Source organism: Echinops telfairi, unplaced genomic scaffold (assembly GCF_000313985.2).
Source record: "Echinops telfairi isolate 266 unplaced genomic scaffold, ASM31398v2 ScPeMD7_7400;HRSCAF=8409, whole genome shotgun sequence".
NCBI lineage: Eukaryota > Metazoa > Chordata > Mammalia > Afrosoricida > Tenrecidae > Echinops > Echinops telfairi.
In genome coordinates, this window is record NW_022111300.1 from 6,216,969 (window position 1) to 6,233,521 (window position 16,553).

General features: G+C 44.9%; 1 protein-coding gene across 1 annotated transcript in view; it reads left to right on the top strand.

Moving 5' to 3' along the window:
• Positions 1–16,553, top strand: part of COLEC12 (collectin subfamily member 12) — a 218,097-nt gene that overhangs the window by 177,081 nt on the left and 24,463 nt on the right. The window contains exons 5-6 of the mRNA XM_045296306.1: positions 8,513–8,611; positions 9,347–10,393. Coding sequence (XP_045152241.1) covers positions 8,513–8,611; positions 9,347–10,393 — 1,146 coding nt within the window. The remainder of the gene's footprint in view (positions 1–8,512; positions 8,612–9,346; positions 10,394–16,553) is intronic.

The following is a 16,553-nucleotide window of genomic DNA, read 5'->3' on the forward strand; positions in this document are numbered from 1 at the left end:
CTAATGCCATCAAGGTGGAAAATAATAAGCACCATGATGTTTGTTAACTGTTACACCTGGGCCGTGGAAACCTGGAAAAGTACCAGGTCATCTTGTCCACTTGTGGTGAGTTAGTCTAACCTAGGGTCTCTTGTGTTTTCAGATGAGGCAACAAAAGAAGCAGCATTGATTCAATGAGGTTATTAGGTCATGACCAGCCCTGGGCAGTGAAGGGGTGGGGGCCTCGAGAAGACAAGGAGGCTATTCTGTGGTCCAGTTAATTCCGACTGGCTCGGTTTTTCTTAACTGGATTATTTAGGCCCCTCTGCACTTCTCCAGGACTTTTTCTACGGAGACAATATCAGGAGAAACTTGATTTACTAAACACCATTTAGTAAATTGCCTTTTGGACTCAGCAGTGTATGATACCGTGAAGGCACACACTGCAGAGGGTGAGGAGAGAGTGGTAGTTTTGTGATTCTTACCTCTGCTAGGAAATAACAACTGGGATATTTGTGCCCTCTGAATCACACAGAAAGATCCAAAGGAAAGGATTGTTTTGCTCATTGTTTGGTTTTTTGGCTTGCTTATTTTTAAGGTACAAATCTTTCCTCCATTAAAAAAAAAAAAATTCTTTCCAACTCTGACCTGTTTTACACATCCTGGTCCATTTGTTTGGAACACCGTTTCTCTATTCCTCTTTCTTGCCCTTCATGTCTCACTTCGACATGAAGTTCCTGCAGAAACCTCCTGAAAGTTGTGTTGGGTGTCCTGATAGCATAGTGGATTATGTATTGTGCAGCTAACTGCAAAGTCCGCAGTTTGAAACCACCAGCAGCTTTTCAAGAGCAAGATGAGGCTACCTGCTCCCATAGAGATTTAGTCTTGGAAACCCTCAGAGTCGGTCCTGCCCTGTCCTATGGGAACGCTCTGAGTCGACATGGACTCAATGGCAGCAGTTTTTCTGTTTTGTTTTTTAGTTTTCCTGTTCTGTTGTGCCATTGAGGCCAATAGGCTCATCCACTAAAGTACAAGCCCCGAACAACAAACATCATTTTTTACAGTTCCCATTAGCAGTTAACTTCACGGTACTTAACACTTGCCCAATACAGTTTGACGAAATGAATTAATGAAAGAACAGATGGATTTCAGATTAAGAACGACTTCTGTGAAGGTAATGAGTTGGTGCCCAGACACCTCTAAACCAAGCTGCACTTTGGGGATGGCTACCCATTGGAGTACTACCTAGAAATCTAAGATCCTGGTGTTTGGGATGGCGTGCTGTGTGTGTGCACTCTAGCCAGTATGTACAAAATGAAAACCACACTCAGTGCCATCGAGTCAATGCTGACTCACAGTGACCTCCTGTGGGTTTTTAAGATTTTAACTGTTTAGGGAAGTAGAAAGCACAGTCTTTCTCCCGAGGAGCTGCTGGTAGTTTTGAACTGCCAACCATGAGATCACAGCCCAGTACATAAACATGACACCACCAGGGCTAGCCAATAAGAGGAGGGAGAAATTGAAGGAATGGAGGCAAGATGACTTGCTTGACCCTCTTTTTCCCACCCTTAGGCCCCCATCCCTTTGACCTCTGCAGATAAAAGAAGATAATGCAAAATATAATTCTGGTTCCCAACACAACCTAAATGAACTAAAATGTTGATCTTTCCTACATGATTTTTCTCTTGACCATGAACCTTCTTTTTGTAGATAAGACCCTACTTAACCAAAATTGTAAGAGGCAGAAAGATAAGACCCACCCAATTCTTCCTTCACGTCTCCTTTGATGTCTAGAGACATTCTCTTCGTTAGAGGGAGGTTCTATTCAAGAACTAGGGTAAGGTGCTCCTCTGAAGAACTTGACCTTTGTTTTTCACAGATGACCAAGGCACCTCCTCTGTTTTCCTCAGAGCTGTCACTCACTTCTCTTTTCATGTTGCTTGCGTAGCCCTAAATTAAGCTGTACTTAATTTCCTCCTGAAAATGTTGCTTCACAAGCCAGAGAGCTGCTTAGACTCACAAACAGGCTGCACAATGACTGAAACAATGAGGTGCTTCAACTACTTTGCAGAAAGCTTGTGCTTGGGCAGGTGTAGCTGGTGCATCCACAGCCCCGGTGTTTCTCATTAGTCAATAGCACGCCGTGGCAGGATTGATCACCGGAGTTCAATCAGTCTTTTTTCCTCCAGGACATTCCCTGAACAGGAAAGCCCTATTCAGTTTTCCTGCCTGGCAGGCATCCTTAAGGAAAGTTCTATACAAAGAAATACATAAGTTCCTATCTTTTCTGTAAGTATCTCCTTCAATTTAGCATTCTTACTCATAAAATGTCTGCCTTGCTGCTAAGTCTGCCAAAGTATCATGTCAGCTGGGTATTAGACTTAGTAGGTGTTGAGACAAAAAAACAACAACAAAAAACCAGTGGTCATCAAGTTCATTGGGATGCATGGCCACTCCATGTGTCAAAGTGGAACTGTGTTGCATCTCCATCAGATTTCAATGGCAGATTTTTAGAAAAAAGATCGTCATGTCTTCCAAGCTGTCTGAGTGGTCTTGAACCTCCAGCCTTTTGGTTAGCAGCCCAGCACATTCACTGTTTATACCTACTAGGGACTCCAAATGGGCTGTGAAAGATGTACACTAAGTAGCTCTTACTAGAATCCACTAGGATAGTGCCTTATAACCAGATCTTCCGCATTTTTGTTAATCAAACTTGAAATAGTGTTGTGTTAGTCCGAGTTGACTACAGAAACAAATCCAGAGACACCCATAAGTGTGTAAGAGAGCTTTATATCAAAGAACAATTGTATATTGAGAAAAAATCCCAGCCCAGTCCAGATCAAGTCCATAAATCTGATATTAGCCCATATGTTGATATTAGTCCATCAGTTCCTCTTCAGACTCACACAACACATGCAATGATGCCAAATTCAGGAAGATCGCAAGCCAGTGGGTGGAAAGTCCTGTGGATCCAATGGCAGTGGACGCATCTCCAGGGCCCTGGCTGCCATCAGCGTGGCTCTGTGTGGCTTGTCAACAGGAAGGTGTAGCAGAGAGAGAGTTCCCGGAATCCTCATGAGAAGGCCACTCCCACCAGGAGGAATCATTCAGGCTGTGACCTGATTGACAGGCTAGACTCTACCCCTTCATTCTTATTTATCAAGTTGACATGAAATTATGTAACTGACACAAATGTTGAAGGCAGAAATGCCTTTATTGGATTCCAGGCTTGTGTAACTGGTGTTACTGAGAAGCCCCTGATCCAAATGAGAGGGACATTCATTTTACAGTACCATGCGCCCTCTGGTACAAAAGCCTGGGAGCACCAGCCAGGAGCTCTGGACTGTCTCTTGTTCCCCATCTTCCAGGGCCAAGGCCGTGCTCGGTATCACTGGTGACATGCTACATACATACATGGTGGCTGCATAGCTCAAGGAAAGTCCCTTCAATGCATTTTTATTGGAGGAAATCAGATTTTGGAAAATGAAACACTAAATGAGAGGCAGTATGGTGTCCTATAGAGCATGGACTTAGAGTCAGGTCGCCCAGCCTGGTATCCCAGCTTTGTCACGTATAAGCTGTATGGCTGGGGACAAGTTTCTGAACAACTCTGAAGCTCCGTTTCTCCATTTGTAAAGATTAACTACATGGATGATGTAGTGCACCTTGCAAGGAGTGGGTACTCAATACATAGAGACCACCACCACCACCATCATCATCATTCCAATAAATGTTCTGTAGATGTGATATGAAATCACCTTATTGGGGAAAGCTTAGTTGATAAGGCAGTGAGGTTTCAAAGGGTGCTTGGAAGGTTTTAGAATTAAGAAAAGGTCAGAGGAAATTAGTGACCGAGCCAAAGAATACTAGATGCCTTTATGGAAAAAGTAGTATTGCCAGATGATCCAAGGTCACTAAACTTTGGATACCTTAAGAGGGACAATTCTTTCAGTATAATACCTGAAATCCCAATCTTCAGAAGAAAGGTGTTCTGTCAAGAAACAATTGTATACACCAGTATTCATTGAAGGACTGTTTACAGTACCTAAAAAGTGTCCAACAACAGAAACAGAGTTCTGATCCACTGGCTAACACGGATGCACCTTGAAGATTAGTGGATGCCAAGGACAAGGACCCTGTGGCCTCGCTCCTACTTGTGCATAGGAGGAAGCTGCCATCTGTGCAGCCCTAAGGTTTGGAGCTTTCTACCAGGATCCTGTTTTTAAATGCAGACACACGTGCCCCAGTGCAAGCTCTAGTTAACCACACATACGAGAGAAAGGGAACAGTTGTTGGGTTTGTTTTCCTTTTGAAGCGAACACATGTCTTCCTTTTACTCTAAACAAACCTGCATTGTCCACGACAGTTGTGTGTGTATGTGTGTGTTTAACGAAAATAGAATAAAAATTAGGGTAGAAAATGACCGTCAGCATAGTTAGAGATTTCCTTGGCTTCCAGGAAAGAAGGGCAGGATTGAGGATCCTGTGTGTAGTTTGTGGACAGACTGAGGCATGTGTTTGTATTTGAGAATCAAAACTGAACCTAAACTTGTAAACATTCCATATTTTAGTTTTCAGAACTCTAACTTTGCTAAGATGCAAATGAAACATTTTGTTCCTCACTGCTTCTAGGGATTTAGGATGTGCATGCCTATCCAACAACCCTACGGTGCAGAGGACTCTTAAGTACACCTCTGTTGTTACTCTACTGTAATTTTAAAAGAATTACTCAGCTAACCATATGCATAGCCAGTGCTCAGGTTGATCTGATAGGTTGGTTTTCGTGTTAGTTTGTATAAATTTTCTTTCAGCCAATTTTTCGCAGACCTCAGCAGCCAGCAGGTAGTTCTCATTTGTTCATTTATTCAAATACTGATTGAAGACCTACTAAGTGCCACATACTGAGCTAAAAGCTGAGGATGGAGCTGTCAATAAAAATTTCCCTGCTCAAAACGACCTTAAAGAGAAAGTAGTGGGGGTAATGGTACATTTCTTGCCTTCCATATACAGGTTCTATTCCCACGCACGTACCTCATGTACAGCCATGCCTTAGACTGGGTTCCCTCGAGAAGCAAAACCAGTGAATTGTGGTTGTAGAAGCAAGCAAGTCCAAATCTGAATACGTTCCAAGTCTGTGAGCCAGGCTTCTCCTGACTTGTACAGCTGCAGGAGCTGAGGAACCCAAGACTGACAAGCTGGTGGGTACAGAGGCAAATGGGTTCAAGGTTGGCAGGTCAGATGGCAGGCCACTGATGGCTCTCAGGATTGGCAAGCAAACTGGCAGTTCACTAGTTCAAGTCCAAAGAGCCAGAGGACAGTGAGCCAAATGCAGGACCTAGAGTCATCAAAACGTAAGCGAGCTTTATGGGGGACAGCCTTGGAGACACTGGGTGGAAAGTGTACCTGGTTTGCCCCACACACAGTGGGGGGAAGCATGAAGGGGGTGCAACAAGGCAGCGAGGGGAGCAAAGTAACGAAGACCCTGAGGAATCCTGAACATAGACTCCTGACTCGGGTGACAGGGCGTGGCACCTCATCAGACCTGATTGGCAAACATTCATAAGGGTCAGCAGACAGACTTGGAACTATTCGTAGGTTGTTGGGTTTTTTTTTCTTTTGCTTTATGTCTATCTATATAAGGTAGGCAGGATAAACAATCCTGAGGAGAAAACAATGGGACTGGTGGTTCTGGGGTGACATGGGAGAGGAGGGGTCGGGGAAGTGGGAGTGGGGAGCCAACAAACTCAGGGACAAAGGAACAACAACAGAACTAAAATTGATGGTCAGTAGGGTGTAGGATGCCTGGTGGGGTTTGATCAAGTGCAGTGTATCTGAAAGGAATTTTTGAGAGCTAAATGGAGGGCAAGCATGATAGTGGGAGAGGAGGAAGGTGAAAGGAAATAGAGGAAAGAACTAAGAGGCAAAAGCTATTTACAGAAGTATAGGTATAAGTATGTATATATGTAAATATATTAGTGTATCATGATAGGGAGATAGGTCTATGTACATATATTTATATGCTAAGTATTAAGAGAGCAGATGGACTTTGGGCCTCTACTCAAGGCCTCCATAAGCATAACACTTTGTTCTAATAACCTGGCACTCTTTGATGCTTGCCTTCCCGACACAATTGCTGAAACAAAATGGGTGCATAAGCAAATGTAGTGAAGAAAGCTGATGGTGCCCGGCTATCAAAAGATATAGTGTCTGGGGTCTTAAAGACTTGAAGTTAAACAAGCGGCCATGTAGCAGGAAAGCAACAAAGCCCACATAGAATAAGCACACCAGCCTGTGTGATCGCGAGATGTGGACAGGATCAGGTATCAGGCACCAGAAGACCCAAAACAATCATACTGATGCAAACGAAGGAGGCCAGAGTGGAGACCCCAAACTCATCTGTAGACAATTGGACATCCCCTCACAGAAGGATCACAAGGAAGTCATGAACCTGTCAGGGTTCAGTATAGCACCAACAAAACACACAACATTCCTCTAGTTCTTTAATGCTTTCTCCCACTATCATGATTCCAGTTCTATCTTACAAATCTGGCTAGAGAGAGCATATACACTGGTACAGATAAGAGCTCCCAACACATGGAATCCAGGATAGATAAGCCCCTCAGGAACAATAATGGGTTTAGTGATATCATGAGGTTGGGAGGGGTGGGGCAACTGATCACAGTGATTAATGTATAACACGCACACACAGGGTGACGAAAACCATAAACATGGGTGAAGGGAGACCGCGGACGGTGTAAGATATGAAAATAATAATTTATAAATTATCAAGGGCTCATGAGGGTGAGAGGAAGGGGAAAAAAGAAGAGCTGATAGCGCGGGCTCAAGTAGAAAGAAAATATTTTTTAAATGATGGCAACATATGTACAAATGTGCTTGACACAATGGATGTGTGGATTTTTATGAGAGCTGTAAGACCCTCCGATAAAATGATTTTTAAAAAAAACACACACACAAACTGTCAGTGGAGGTTTGCTGTTACTATGATACCAACCAGGTTTCAATAAACAGAACTTCATGACTAAGACTACAGAGAAAGGCCTGGTAATCTACTTAAAATCAGCCCGATGAAAATCACGTGGATCATAACAGTGCTGTCTGCAGCTAGTCACAGGGACACACAATCCTGAGCAGCGTTGGGTTCCAGTCATCGGTCCCTCGTAAGCCAGGGGCCAGCTTGGCAACAGCTATGAACAGCGAAACAAGCCGTAGGCACCCCATCCATACCAGGGAAAGGACTTCCTGCTAAGAGCATTCTGTGGAGATGCATCCCAGCAAAGGTTTCCCCCTGGAAGTGACGAGCTGATTCTCACAGAGCAAGCGGGTTAACTTGGTGTAGAGGACACAGAGGAGCATTCCAGCTGGAAGGAAGAATGTGTGGAATGGCTCACAGGGAGAAAGAGGACTTGGAGCGTGTGCGTGTTTCATGATGGTCAGGTGGTAAACGTGTGAAGCAAAGTGTGGTAAGTTTCTCCAGGACCGTGCCAGGTCCACTGGGCCGGTTCTCTTCAGGTCACACGCGCACATATGGGAGCGCCCTTCTTCCTCCTAGAGCCAGCAGAACCTCCTCACACAGTCATGTGGGAGCAGAACCTTGGATGAATAAAATATATTGGATCCATAGCTCACAATTACTATGCAAAGCATCGCCATGATAAAAAAAGATTTACGTATTGTTTTAAAACCTTTTTTGTATCAAAAAGAACAGTCAGACCTCACCCCAAAGTGCTAGAGGTTGGCTGTCACAGGAGTCACCTGTGAAGAAATGCACTCCGTGAAACCTGTGAGGGTGATGAATTTGAATTTGGAACAAGAGCGTCACTGTCTGCAGAGAACAAAGCAGCAGAAACATTCCTTGACCATTATGTCCCTAACATTCCCTGCAACTTGCAAACAGTAAAATGTGAACTAAATCGATCTTGGTAAATCATGGTTTGCAGATACTGTCTTCTGGAGAAGCGAGAAACTAAATTGGGGGCTTCCGCGTTAGAACTCAGGAGAGAGTGAGTGGCAGACCCGGGTTGCCTTCGAGTCCTGGGCACAGAGACTGTGTGTCGACCAGCTGGGGGCTCTTTGCCGTGGAATTTCCTTTGGGGTCAGGGAGTCCTGCCTGCCAGGAGTGCTAATGATCCTGAGGGGCAAACTGTCATCATGATCGCCGTGTTCTGTGCCTCCATCAGTGGACGTGGTACAGAGTGAGGCTGTTTATTATGTAATAACAGTTTTTAATGAGCTCCGAACTATTTCTGAAACTTCCAAGGCATTATCGAGTTCTAAGGACAGTTAAGGTTAAGAACAGACAATTCTCAATGAAGGAAACTCCCGGGGGGGTTTATGGCAATTATGTTACCTGTTATTCTACAAGGATGGCTTTTCTCCCATATTGTATTCAACTGTATATATTGTTTGTCTCCTTGTGTTTCTTTTATTCTGTAATGAAATAATCTTTCCTCTTGCAACTGAAAAACAATCTAGGCAGGCGTGTGTCCTGATGCATATTCCTGCTTACATTTCAGTTGTAGAGAAAGTGGACGCGGTCACAGGGGGCGTGGAGACCTCTCGCCAAACCTACGATGATAAGCTCACCGCAGTGGAGCGCGACCTGAAAAGATTAGGTAATCTGCAGTGGGACGGAGCCCTTCCGCTGAGCGCCCCTATCCCATGCTATCAATCCACAGCTTTTGAAGATGACCTTGCTGCTGGCTCACATTCACCCAAAAGGATGTTGAGTGTTTTGTGTTGAAGTGTTGGATGTTTCCGCATGATTTAAGTCAAAGATTTCAAATTAAGGACCAGTTTTAGAGCTGGTCTCCCCACCCTGCCCCCGGTAAAACTACTTGCCAAATAAAATCTGATGAGCAATATGAAAGTACCATAAATACCCTTTATTTTAAAATGAATTTTTATAAAATTCCCAGTAATTCCTATTTTAAAATAGCTTAAATTGCATGGAAATGCATATCCTGTAAAAGGAAAATGTCCAGTCTATTTTTGTCTTTATTAAAAAGAAGAAAACTTGGTAAGCTTAACAAGCAACGTGTTATTCCCTTCTTGACATTGTCCCGAGTGGCCTGGAACAAGGAAAATTCCTTCTCCCTCTTTGAAAAAAATGTGTTGACCAAAATTTGTTAGTGCTGGTGTTAAGAACAGCACCCTCCCTGATGACCTTGAACTCAGTTTAATAGATTCAGATATGTAGATTTTATTAATGGAGAGCAGTTTGTATGTAATACACTACACATTTTATGCCCACAATTGAGTGCAAGCCAACTAAGTCTCTTGGTAATCTTTGACATTCCCCGGACACTTCAACATACCATCGATTTAAGTACAAACATTTCTTATTCCAGGGGATCAAACTGGAAAGAAAGCTATCAGCACCAACTCAGAGCTCTCCAACTTCAGATCAGACATTCTGGATATCCGCCAACAGCTTCGGGACATTACAGAGAAAACCAGCCAGAACCAAGAGACGCTGGGGAAGTTGCAGGCAAATGAGGACTCGCTGGTGGATAGGCAGAGTCAACTGAAAGAAACTTTGGAGAATAACTCTTTCCTCATCACCACTGTCAACAAAACCCTGCAGGCGTATAACGGCTACGTCACGAATCTGCAGCAAGACACCAGTGTGCTTCAGGGAAATCTACAGAACCAAATGTATTCTCATAACGTGGTCATTATGAACCTCAACAACCTGAACCTAACCCAGGTGCAGCAGAGGAACCTGATCACCAATCTGCAGCGGTCTGTGGATGACACCAGCCAAGCTATCCAGCGAATCAAGAACGACTTCCAAAATCTGCAGCAGGTATTCCTTCAAGCCAAGCTGGACACGGATTGGCTGAAGGAGAAAGTGCAAAGCTTGCAGACTCTGGCTGCCAACAACTCTGCCTTGGCCAAAGCCAACAACGACACCTTGGAGGACATGAACGGCCAGCTCAACTCATTCACAGGTCAGATGGACAACATTACCAGTGTCTCCCAAGCCAATGAGCAGAACCTGAAAGACCTTCAGGACTTACACAAGGATGCCGAGAACAGGACAGCCTTCAAGTTCAGCCAACTAGAGGAGCGGTTCCAGATCTTTGAGACGGATATTGTGAATATTATTAGCAACATCAGTTACACAGCCCACCACCTGCGGACACTGACCAGCAACCTGAATGAGGTCAGGACCACTTGCACAGATACCCTGACCAAACACACAGATGACCTGACCTCCTTGAACAATACACTGGCCAACATTCGTTTGGATTCCGTTTCTCTCAGGATGCAGCAAGATATGATGAGGTCCAGGTTAGACACTGAAGTGGCGAACTTATCAGTGATTATGGAAGAAATGAAGCTAGTGGACTCCAAGCATGGGCAGCTCATCAAGAATTTCACAATACTACAAGGTAAGTGAAAACTCCGTACGGGCTATTGCTGCAAGCATATCACCTTAAAACAGCAAATACTTATTTGTTTGTTTTGTTTTTGCTTGTTGAACTATATTCTTATTTTGGTACTTATTAAAATTATTAGCATACATACAGATATACATGCAAAACAGCAAACATTTGTTACCTCATAGTTTCTGTGAACCAGGAATGAACCCAGGAACAGCATAGTTGAGTGGTTCTGACTCAGTATTCCTCCTGAGGTTACAGTCAAAATATCAACCAGGTAGGGCTGTAGTCATCTGAAGGTTTGACTGAGGCTGGAGGATCTCCCTCTAAGATGATTCATTCATGTGATGGTTGGCATAAATTTTCAGTTCCTCCCAAAGTGGAATCACTTGAGTGCCCTCACCACTTGGCAGCTAGTTGTTTCTAGAACAAGTGATGGAAGACAGCATGAGAGGAGCCAGAATGCCCTTTATGACGTAGCCTTGCAAGTCATCATCACTTCCACCAAATTCAAACAAGTCATCAAGGGGAGGGGACTTAAGCTCCACATCTTGAAGAAAGGCGCAACTAAGAAAGTTTGGTAGTGCACAGAAGTGTTGATTTGAAATATTGGTTACTTTGGATCTCTCAATCCCTAAGCTATTTCAATAGCACTATAAATTGGATTACCTTGTAAGGCAGAATAACTCTTACCGTTGAGGGATTCCTATGAGGGGGTACCCCGCAAAAAAAAACACACACAGAATTGCACTGGGTGAAGTGGAACTTTCATAGTATGCATAATTCCCACTAAGCGAGCATCAAACAACTCACACTGAGTTAATGTACCCAATGGCTTCCCCTGGAAAGGTGTCTCTGGTCACAGTGAATATTTTTGTAAAAGCAGTTTCACTTGAACCTTGGTTTCTTGTGATGGACGATTTAAGAGAAATTTTGTTTCCTGTTTGGGAAAAATGTCACAGAACCTGTTGTGATGTTGAACACAGCTTACAAACACAGCACGATGGGAAAAACTCAAGTGTATGAGTGTTTTTCTCATTTCAAAAAAAGTGAAATGTCGATTGATGACTAACCTCGTTCTGGATATCTGTCAACTTTCTGAATAGATGAAAATTTTGACTCATAGTGTATTTGGAGTTCATTCAACCAGATCAGACTGTTAATCAAGCTTTCTATTTAGACTAGAGGTTCTGCAAAGATTGTATCTGACAAAAAGACCTGATTTGTGGCAGACAGGGGACTGGTTTTGCCACCATGACAGTGCACATGCAGCCATATGGGTTCACCAATTTTTGACAAACAGCATGTCTCTCTTGCCCCACACACCTGACTCACCTGACCTCGTTCCGTGCAACTTCTTTGTTTCCATGAATAAAGAGGAACATGGAAGGTCAGTGATTTGACAACGTAGAAGAGGTGAAGGGAAAAAATGAGGGAGGTGCTGTCAGCCATCCAAAAAGATGAGTTTAAAAAATGTTTTCAAGAATTGTATCGCAGATTTGACAGATGCATGAAGTGTAATGGAAAGTACTTTGAAGGTGAAAAGGTTGTTTTATAAAAAAATTTATATACATAGCTTTGAAAAAGTATTCTGGGTTTTTTGGGTTTCTTTTATACACCCCCTCCCCAATGTTTCCAAGGGTTCTGGCGTATGCAAAAAAGAATGGAGAATAGAGAATGAAAACCAACATGCTGGATGTCAGCAAGACACTTACCGTGAGACCTTTAAGCAGAGAAAAAGAAGTAGGTGCTGGCTTACAGAATGATGAGGTGATCAGCTATATTAGCTTCTATTTTGTTCAGGAGAATTCTCAAACGTAGCAGCTTACACACCCATTTATTAGAACACCCCTTCAGTTCCTAGAGGCCCTACGGTTTCTGTGGGACAAGAGTCTAGGTGCGTCTAGCTGTGCCCTTCACAGGTGCGGTGCAGGTGCTAGCTACAACTGTGGTCTCACCCAGAGCCTGGCCGCAGGAAAGATTCGTTTTCCAGCTCCCTCAGATGTTGGGAGTATCTGTCTCTTTGTGGCTCTAAGACTGAGATTCCTATTTTTCCCAGATACCAGGTTGGGATTACCTTCACTTCCTAGAGGCCTCCCACCGTTCCTTCCTACATGCCATGTGGCCAGCTCACAATGCTGCCACTTTTTCAAAGCCACCAAAAGTGTTTCACTCACTCCAGACTGGATTCTTATCTCACCCAGTCACTGGGTGGCATTCCATCTTGGCCGTATTCTGTGGGTTAGAAGCAAGTGACACATTCTTGACACACTCCCGGAGAAGGATTTCGCAAGGCCGTGCTAGAATGTGTCTGCCACAGTTGCGAAGTGATCACATATAGAGTGGTAGCTGGTGAGCCCCTGTGAGCCTGGAGCCAGCCCTGGATGTCAGGTGGCAGGGCTCTGCCCTCTCCCCAAAGCTGTGCCTGTGACTAGGCTTGGGATGTGGATGACTTGGTAATTCAATACTCATTCAACGTGAAATTGCTAGTGGATGATAAAATCGTAATCCAAAATTATCTAAAGAGTTCTAGAATAATAAAGATGGAATAGATGGAATAGAGAGTACCTATAAAATCCTCCTCTTAGGTGAAAAAGACCAAACATGTAAACTAGCGGTTCTCAACCTGTGGGTCTCGACCCCTTTGGGGGTTGAATGACCCTTTCACAGGGGTCACCCGGTTCATGACAGTTATGAAGTAGCAACAAAAACAATGTTATGGTTGGGGGTCACCACAAGATGAGGAACTGTCTTAAAGGGTCGCAGCATTAGGAAAGTCGAGACACTTTAAATTGAGAGCCATGTAAACAGAGATGCGAGCACGTGGCTCAAAGGGAATGAACTTGAGGAGCATGGTAGGTTTAGTTGACTAAGCAACTGAATGAGTGCAGGAAAGCCAAGGTGAACTTTGGACAAGAAAAATAAGTGATGCTATCCAAAGCACAGGAGATAGTATCTTACTCCATTCATACTTCAAGGCCTCCTGGAGGGCACTATTTATTTTGGGGGACCCCATTTTAAGAGCAGCTGTCATAAACCACCATTTTACGGATGAGGCAGCTAAAGTTTCAAGAGGTTTTCGCAACTTGCTTATGTTTATAGGCGTTCTTGATTGGTGTAAACTCAATGCTCTTGACTGTTAGCTAAAAGCTTAGAGATTCAGGTCCATGCACAGGTGCCTTGGACGAAAGGCCTGGCATCCTACATTCAGTGGCATCCAAAACAGTCAGCCACGGAAACCCCTATAGAGCACAGCTCTACCCTGACTCGGGGTCACCACAAGGTGGAGCTGACTCATCAGCAACATTTTCCCCCCTTCTGATCCAAGTTTACACAGGTGATAAATAGCTAAGCAGGATTCGAGCCTCGGAGGTCTGATGCCAAAGCCTGTGCTCTTTGCCCCAGTGATACTCCTGAGTCTCCGGGAGGTCAGCTGTGCGGATTGTGTTCTACACGCCATGGGGCTGCCTTAAGTAGGGTCGTGGCATAACCGGATTTATCTTTTTAAAGGTCCCTCTAGATTAGGGGGGGTGGGCAGGGGTAGATGCCGGAAGCCATCTGGGAAGAGTCTAGGGAGAGACTGGAACCACCTAGTGGTGACTGGAATGGAGATGACAGAAGACATGGCTTTGAGGAGAGTGTGGGAGCAAGGCCTGCCTGCCTGGCCTCCTCCAGTCATGCCCCCCCTCCCCATGAGGTCAAGGAGGGGCTATGTGAGTTGGAGTCCTTGGCAGTCCCTGGAGTTCCCTACCCACAGGGTCCCAGGCTGAAAAAGAAGTCCGAAGGGCAGATAGCTGTGCATTGTAGGGGCGGGGTGCTGTAGACAGAAATCAAGCACAGGGTGGGGGGCGACTGAGAGAAAGATGGGGCAGAGCAGGCTGGAGCAGGATTGCATTGAAAGTCCACCTATGCTGGGCTCGCTTCTGCCAAGTTCAAAATACTCCACTCTTGTTTTCTTACATTGAAAGAAACCAGTAAGTTCAAAATACTCCACTCTTGCTTTCTTACATTGAATGAAACCAGTAAGTTCAAAATACTCCACTCTTGTTTTCTTACATTGAATGAAACCAGTGCCAATGGTCCTGTTCAGCCACAGGAGCCAGGTCACCTCCTTAGGAAGCGCAAGCTGAAGCTATCCGGGGCCCAGAGGAGCTTGGCCCCACAGAGGCACTAACCGTGCGGCAGTCATCTCTGTCAACAAAAATCCAAAGCTTATTAAGAAAGCCTTGTACTGTTGGCACAAATAATGTCATGATTTCCATCCTAATTATGTTCACGGAAGACTTTTTGTAACCTCATAGCATACATCCTGGAGTAGAAATTCACCTCCCAGCCTGCTGCTCTTTGTGCTCAGGCTGAGGAGAGAGTACGCCCTGCCCTCCCTAGGCTAGCCAGCCTGTTCCCTTCGTGTGCTCCTCAGAGAGCCGAGGCAGGGTAGCACCCAAGCCCCAGATTCAAACAGCCCTGAGGACAAGTGCCGAGTTCCGCATCGACTCTACGTCGGCTTCCTCGTCTGTCAACTGCTGAGGCCGCCATGAACGCGATGCCATGAAACCCAACTGACCCCCTGGGTTTCCAAGGCTGTCATTTTTCATGAAGCCAACTGCCACGTCTTTCTCCCACAGAGCACCTGGAGAGTTCAACGATTAACCTTTCCCTTAGCAACTGAGTGCTTAACCTGTGCACCACCACGGCTCCTGAGGACTCCGTGAAATCATGTACTTAGAGCACCTAGCACGGCACCTTTAATCACACCTACCACCAGGGCACCTGTACAGCACCTAGCCTGGGCTGACAACAGCCAGGTGTGAAAAAGCTGTTCCTGTCAAAATATTTCTAGTGATAGTTCTAGCCACCCCACTGCAGTGAAAAACAAAAACGGAATGTTACCTGCACAAACCATCATGCTCTTTAGCTGAGGTTAAGGCAGATTTGGCTCTAAAAGCCTTCCTAATGTTTTCGGGTTGCCCTTCCCTGGAAGTGAATCAGGCTCGGGTGCTGCCCTCCAGCTAACCGTCAGTCATTTTCTTTCAGTCAGCCTTTGAGTGTCTGCTATATGCCAGCCAGGCCCCTGTGTGGTGCAGTGAGTTGGCACTGAATGTCAGTTGAAAGGTTGGCAGTCAGTTCAAGTTCATCCAATGCAATCACAGAGGACAGGCCTGGTAGGCGGAGCAGTTCTAGTTGGTAACACTCGGGGTTGCCAGGAGTCACAGTCAACTCAATGGCTGCTGGTTTGGGTTTCTAGCACATTCACACTGCTGGGCACTTGTCTCAATTGTGGGCTTACGGTTACTTTCCCTAAAATGGGATTATTAGTAACCCCCATTTACAGGGCAGGAAACAGCCGCAGGGAACTTATATCACTTACCCAATTCACAGAGCTAGTAATGGCAGACATGTGTTAAACTTAGATCCGTCTGATCCCCAAGATCCAACTCCGCTAAAAGAAGAGGAAACGACACTGCCATCGAGGTGGTGACTCATAGTGACTCTGTATAGGGCCCTCAAGGCTGTAAATCTCTACAAGAGCAAATAGCTTCATCTTTCTGTTGCAGAGTGACTTAGTGGAGTTGAACCACTGACCTTGTCATTAACAGCTCTTTGCTTACCTGACAGTGCCACCAGGACTCATGGTGGGAGTTATGTACAACCAAAACAAAGCATTGCCCAGGTCTGCGCCACACAAAAGGACAAACGTGACAAGGTCCCACTTATAGGAAATATCTAAATAGGCAAATGCATAGAGACAAAGTAGATGACTGGTTACCAGAGGGGGGCGGTAAGAGAAGGGGGAGTAATTATATAAGGGACACTGAGTTTTTGTGTGTTGTCATGAAAAACGAATAGGAATCGTAAGGATGATTATGTGATGAGATCTCGCCGAACTGAATACTTCAAAAGGGTTAAAGTGACAGCATTTTTGTGGAAAGCTTAAATCTCTTAAGGAAGTAAACTGCCACGTCTTTGTTCCCCTGAGACAGACGGTCCAAACCGCCAATGTTTCGGTTAGCGGTTCTTGACTTCTGCACCACCAAGACTCCTAGTAGGCGCTAGTCCCTTCATCTGCATAGGTACACTGACCAGGGTCTCCGAGGTGCATCAAGTAGACCAGTCACGGAGCAGAGATGAAATGTCCTTTACATTTTACCCAGGAAATCAACCTGGAAAA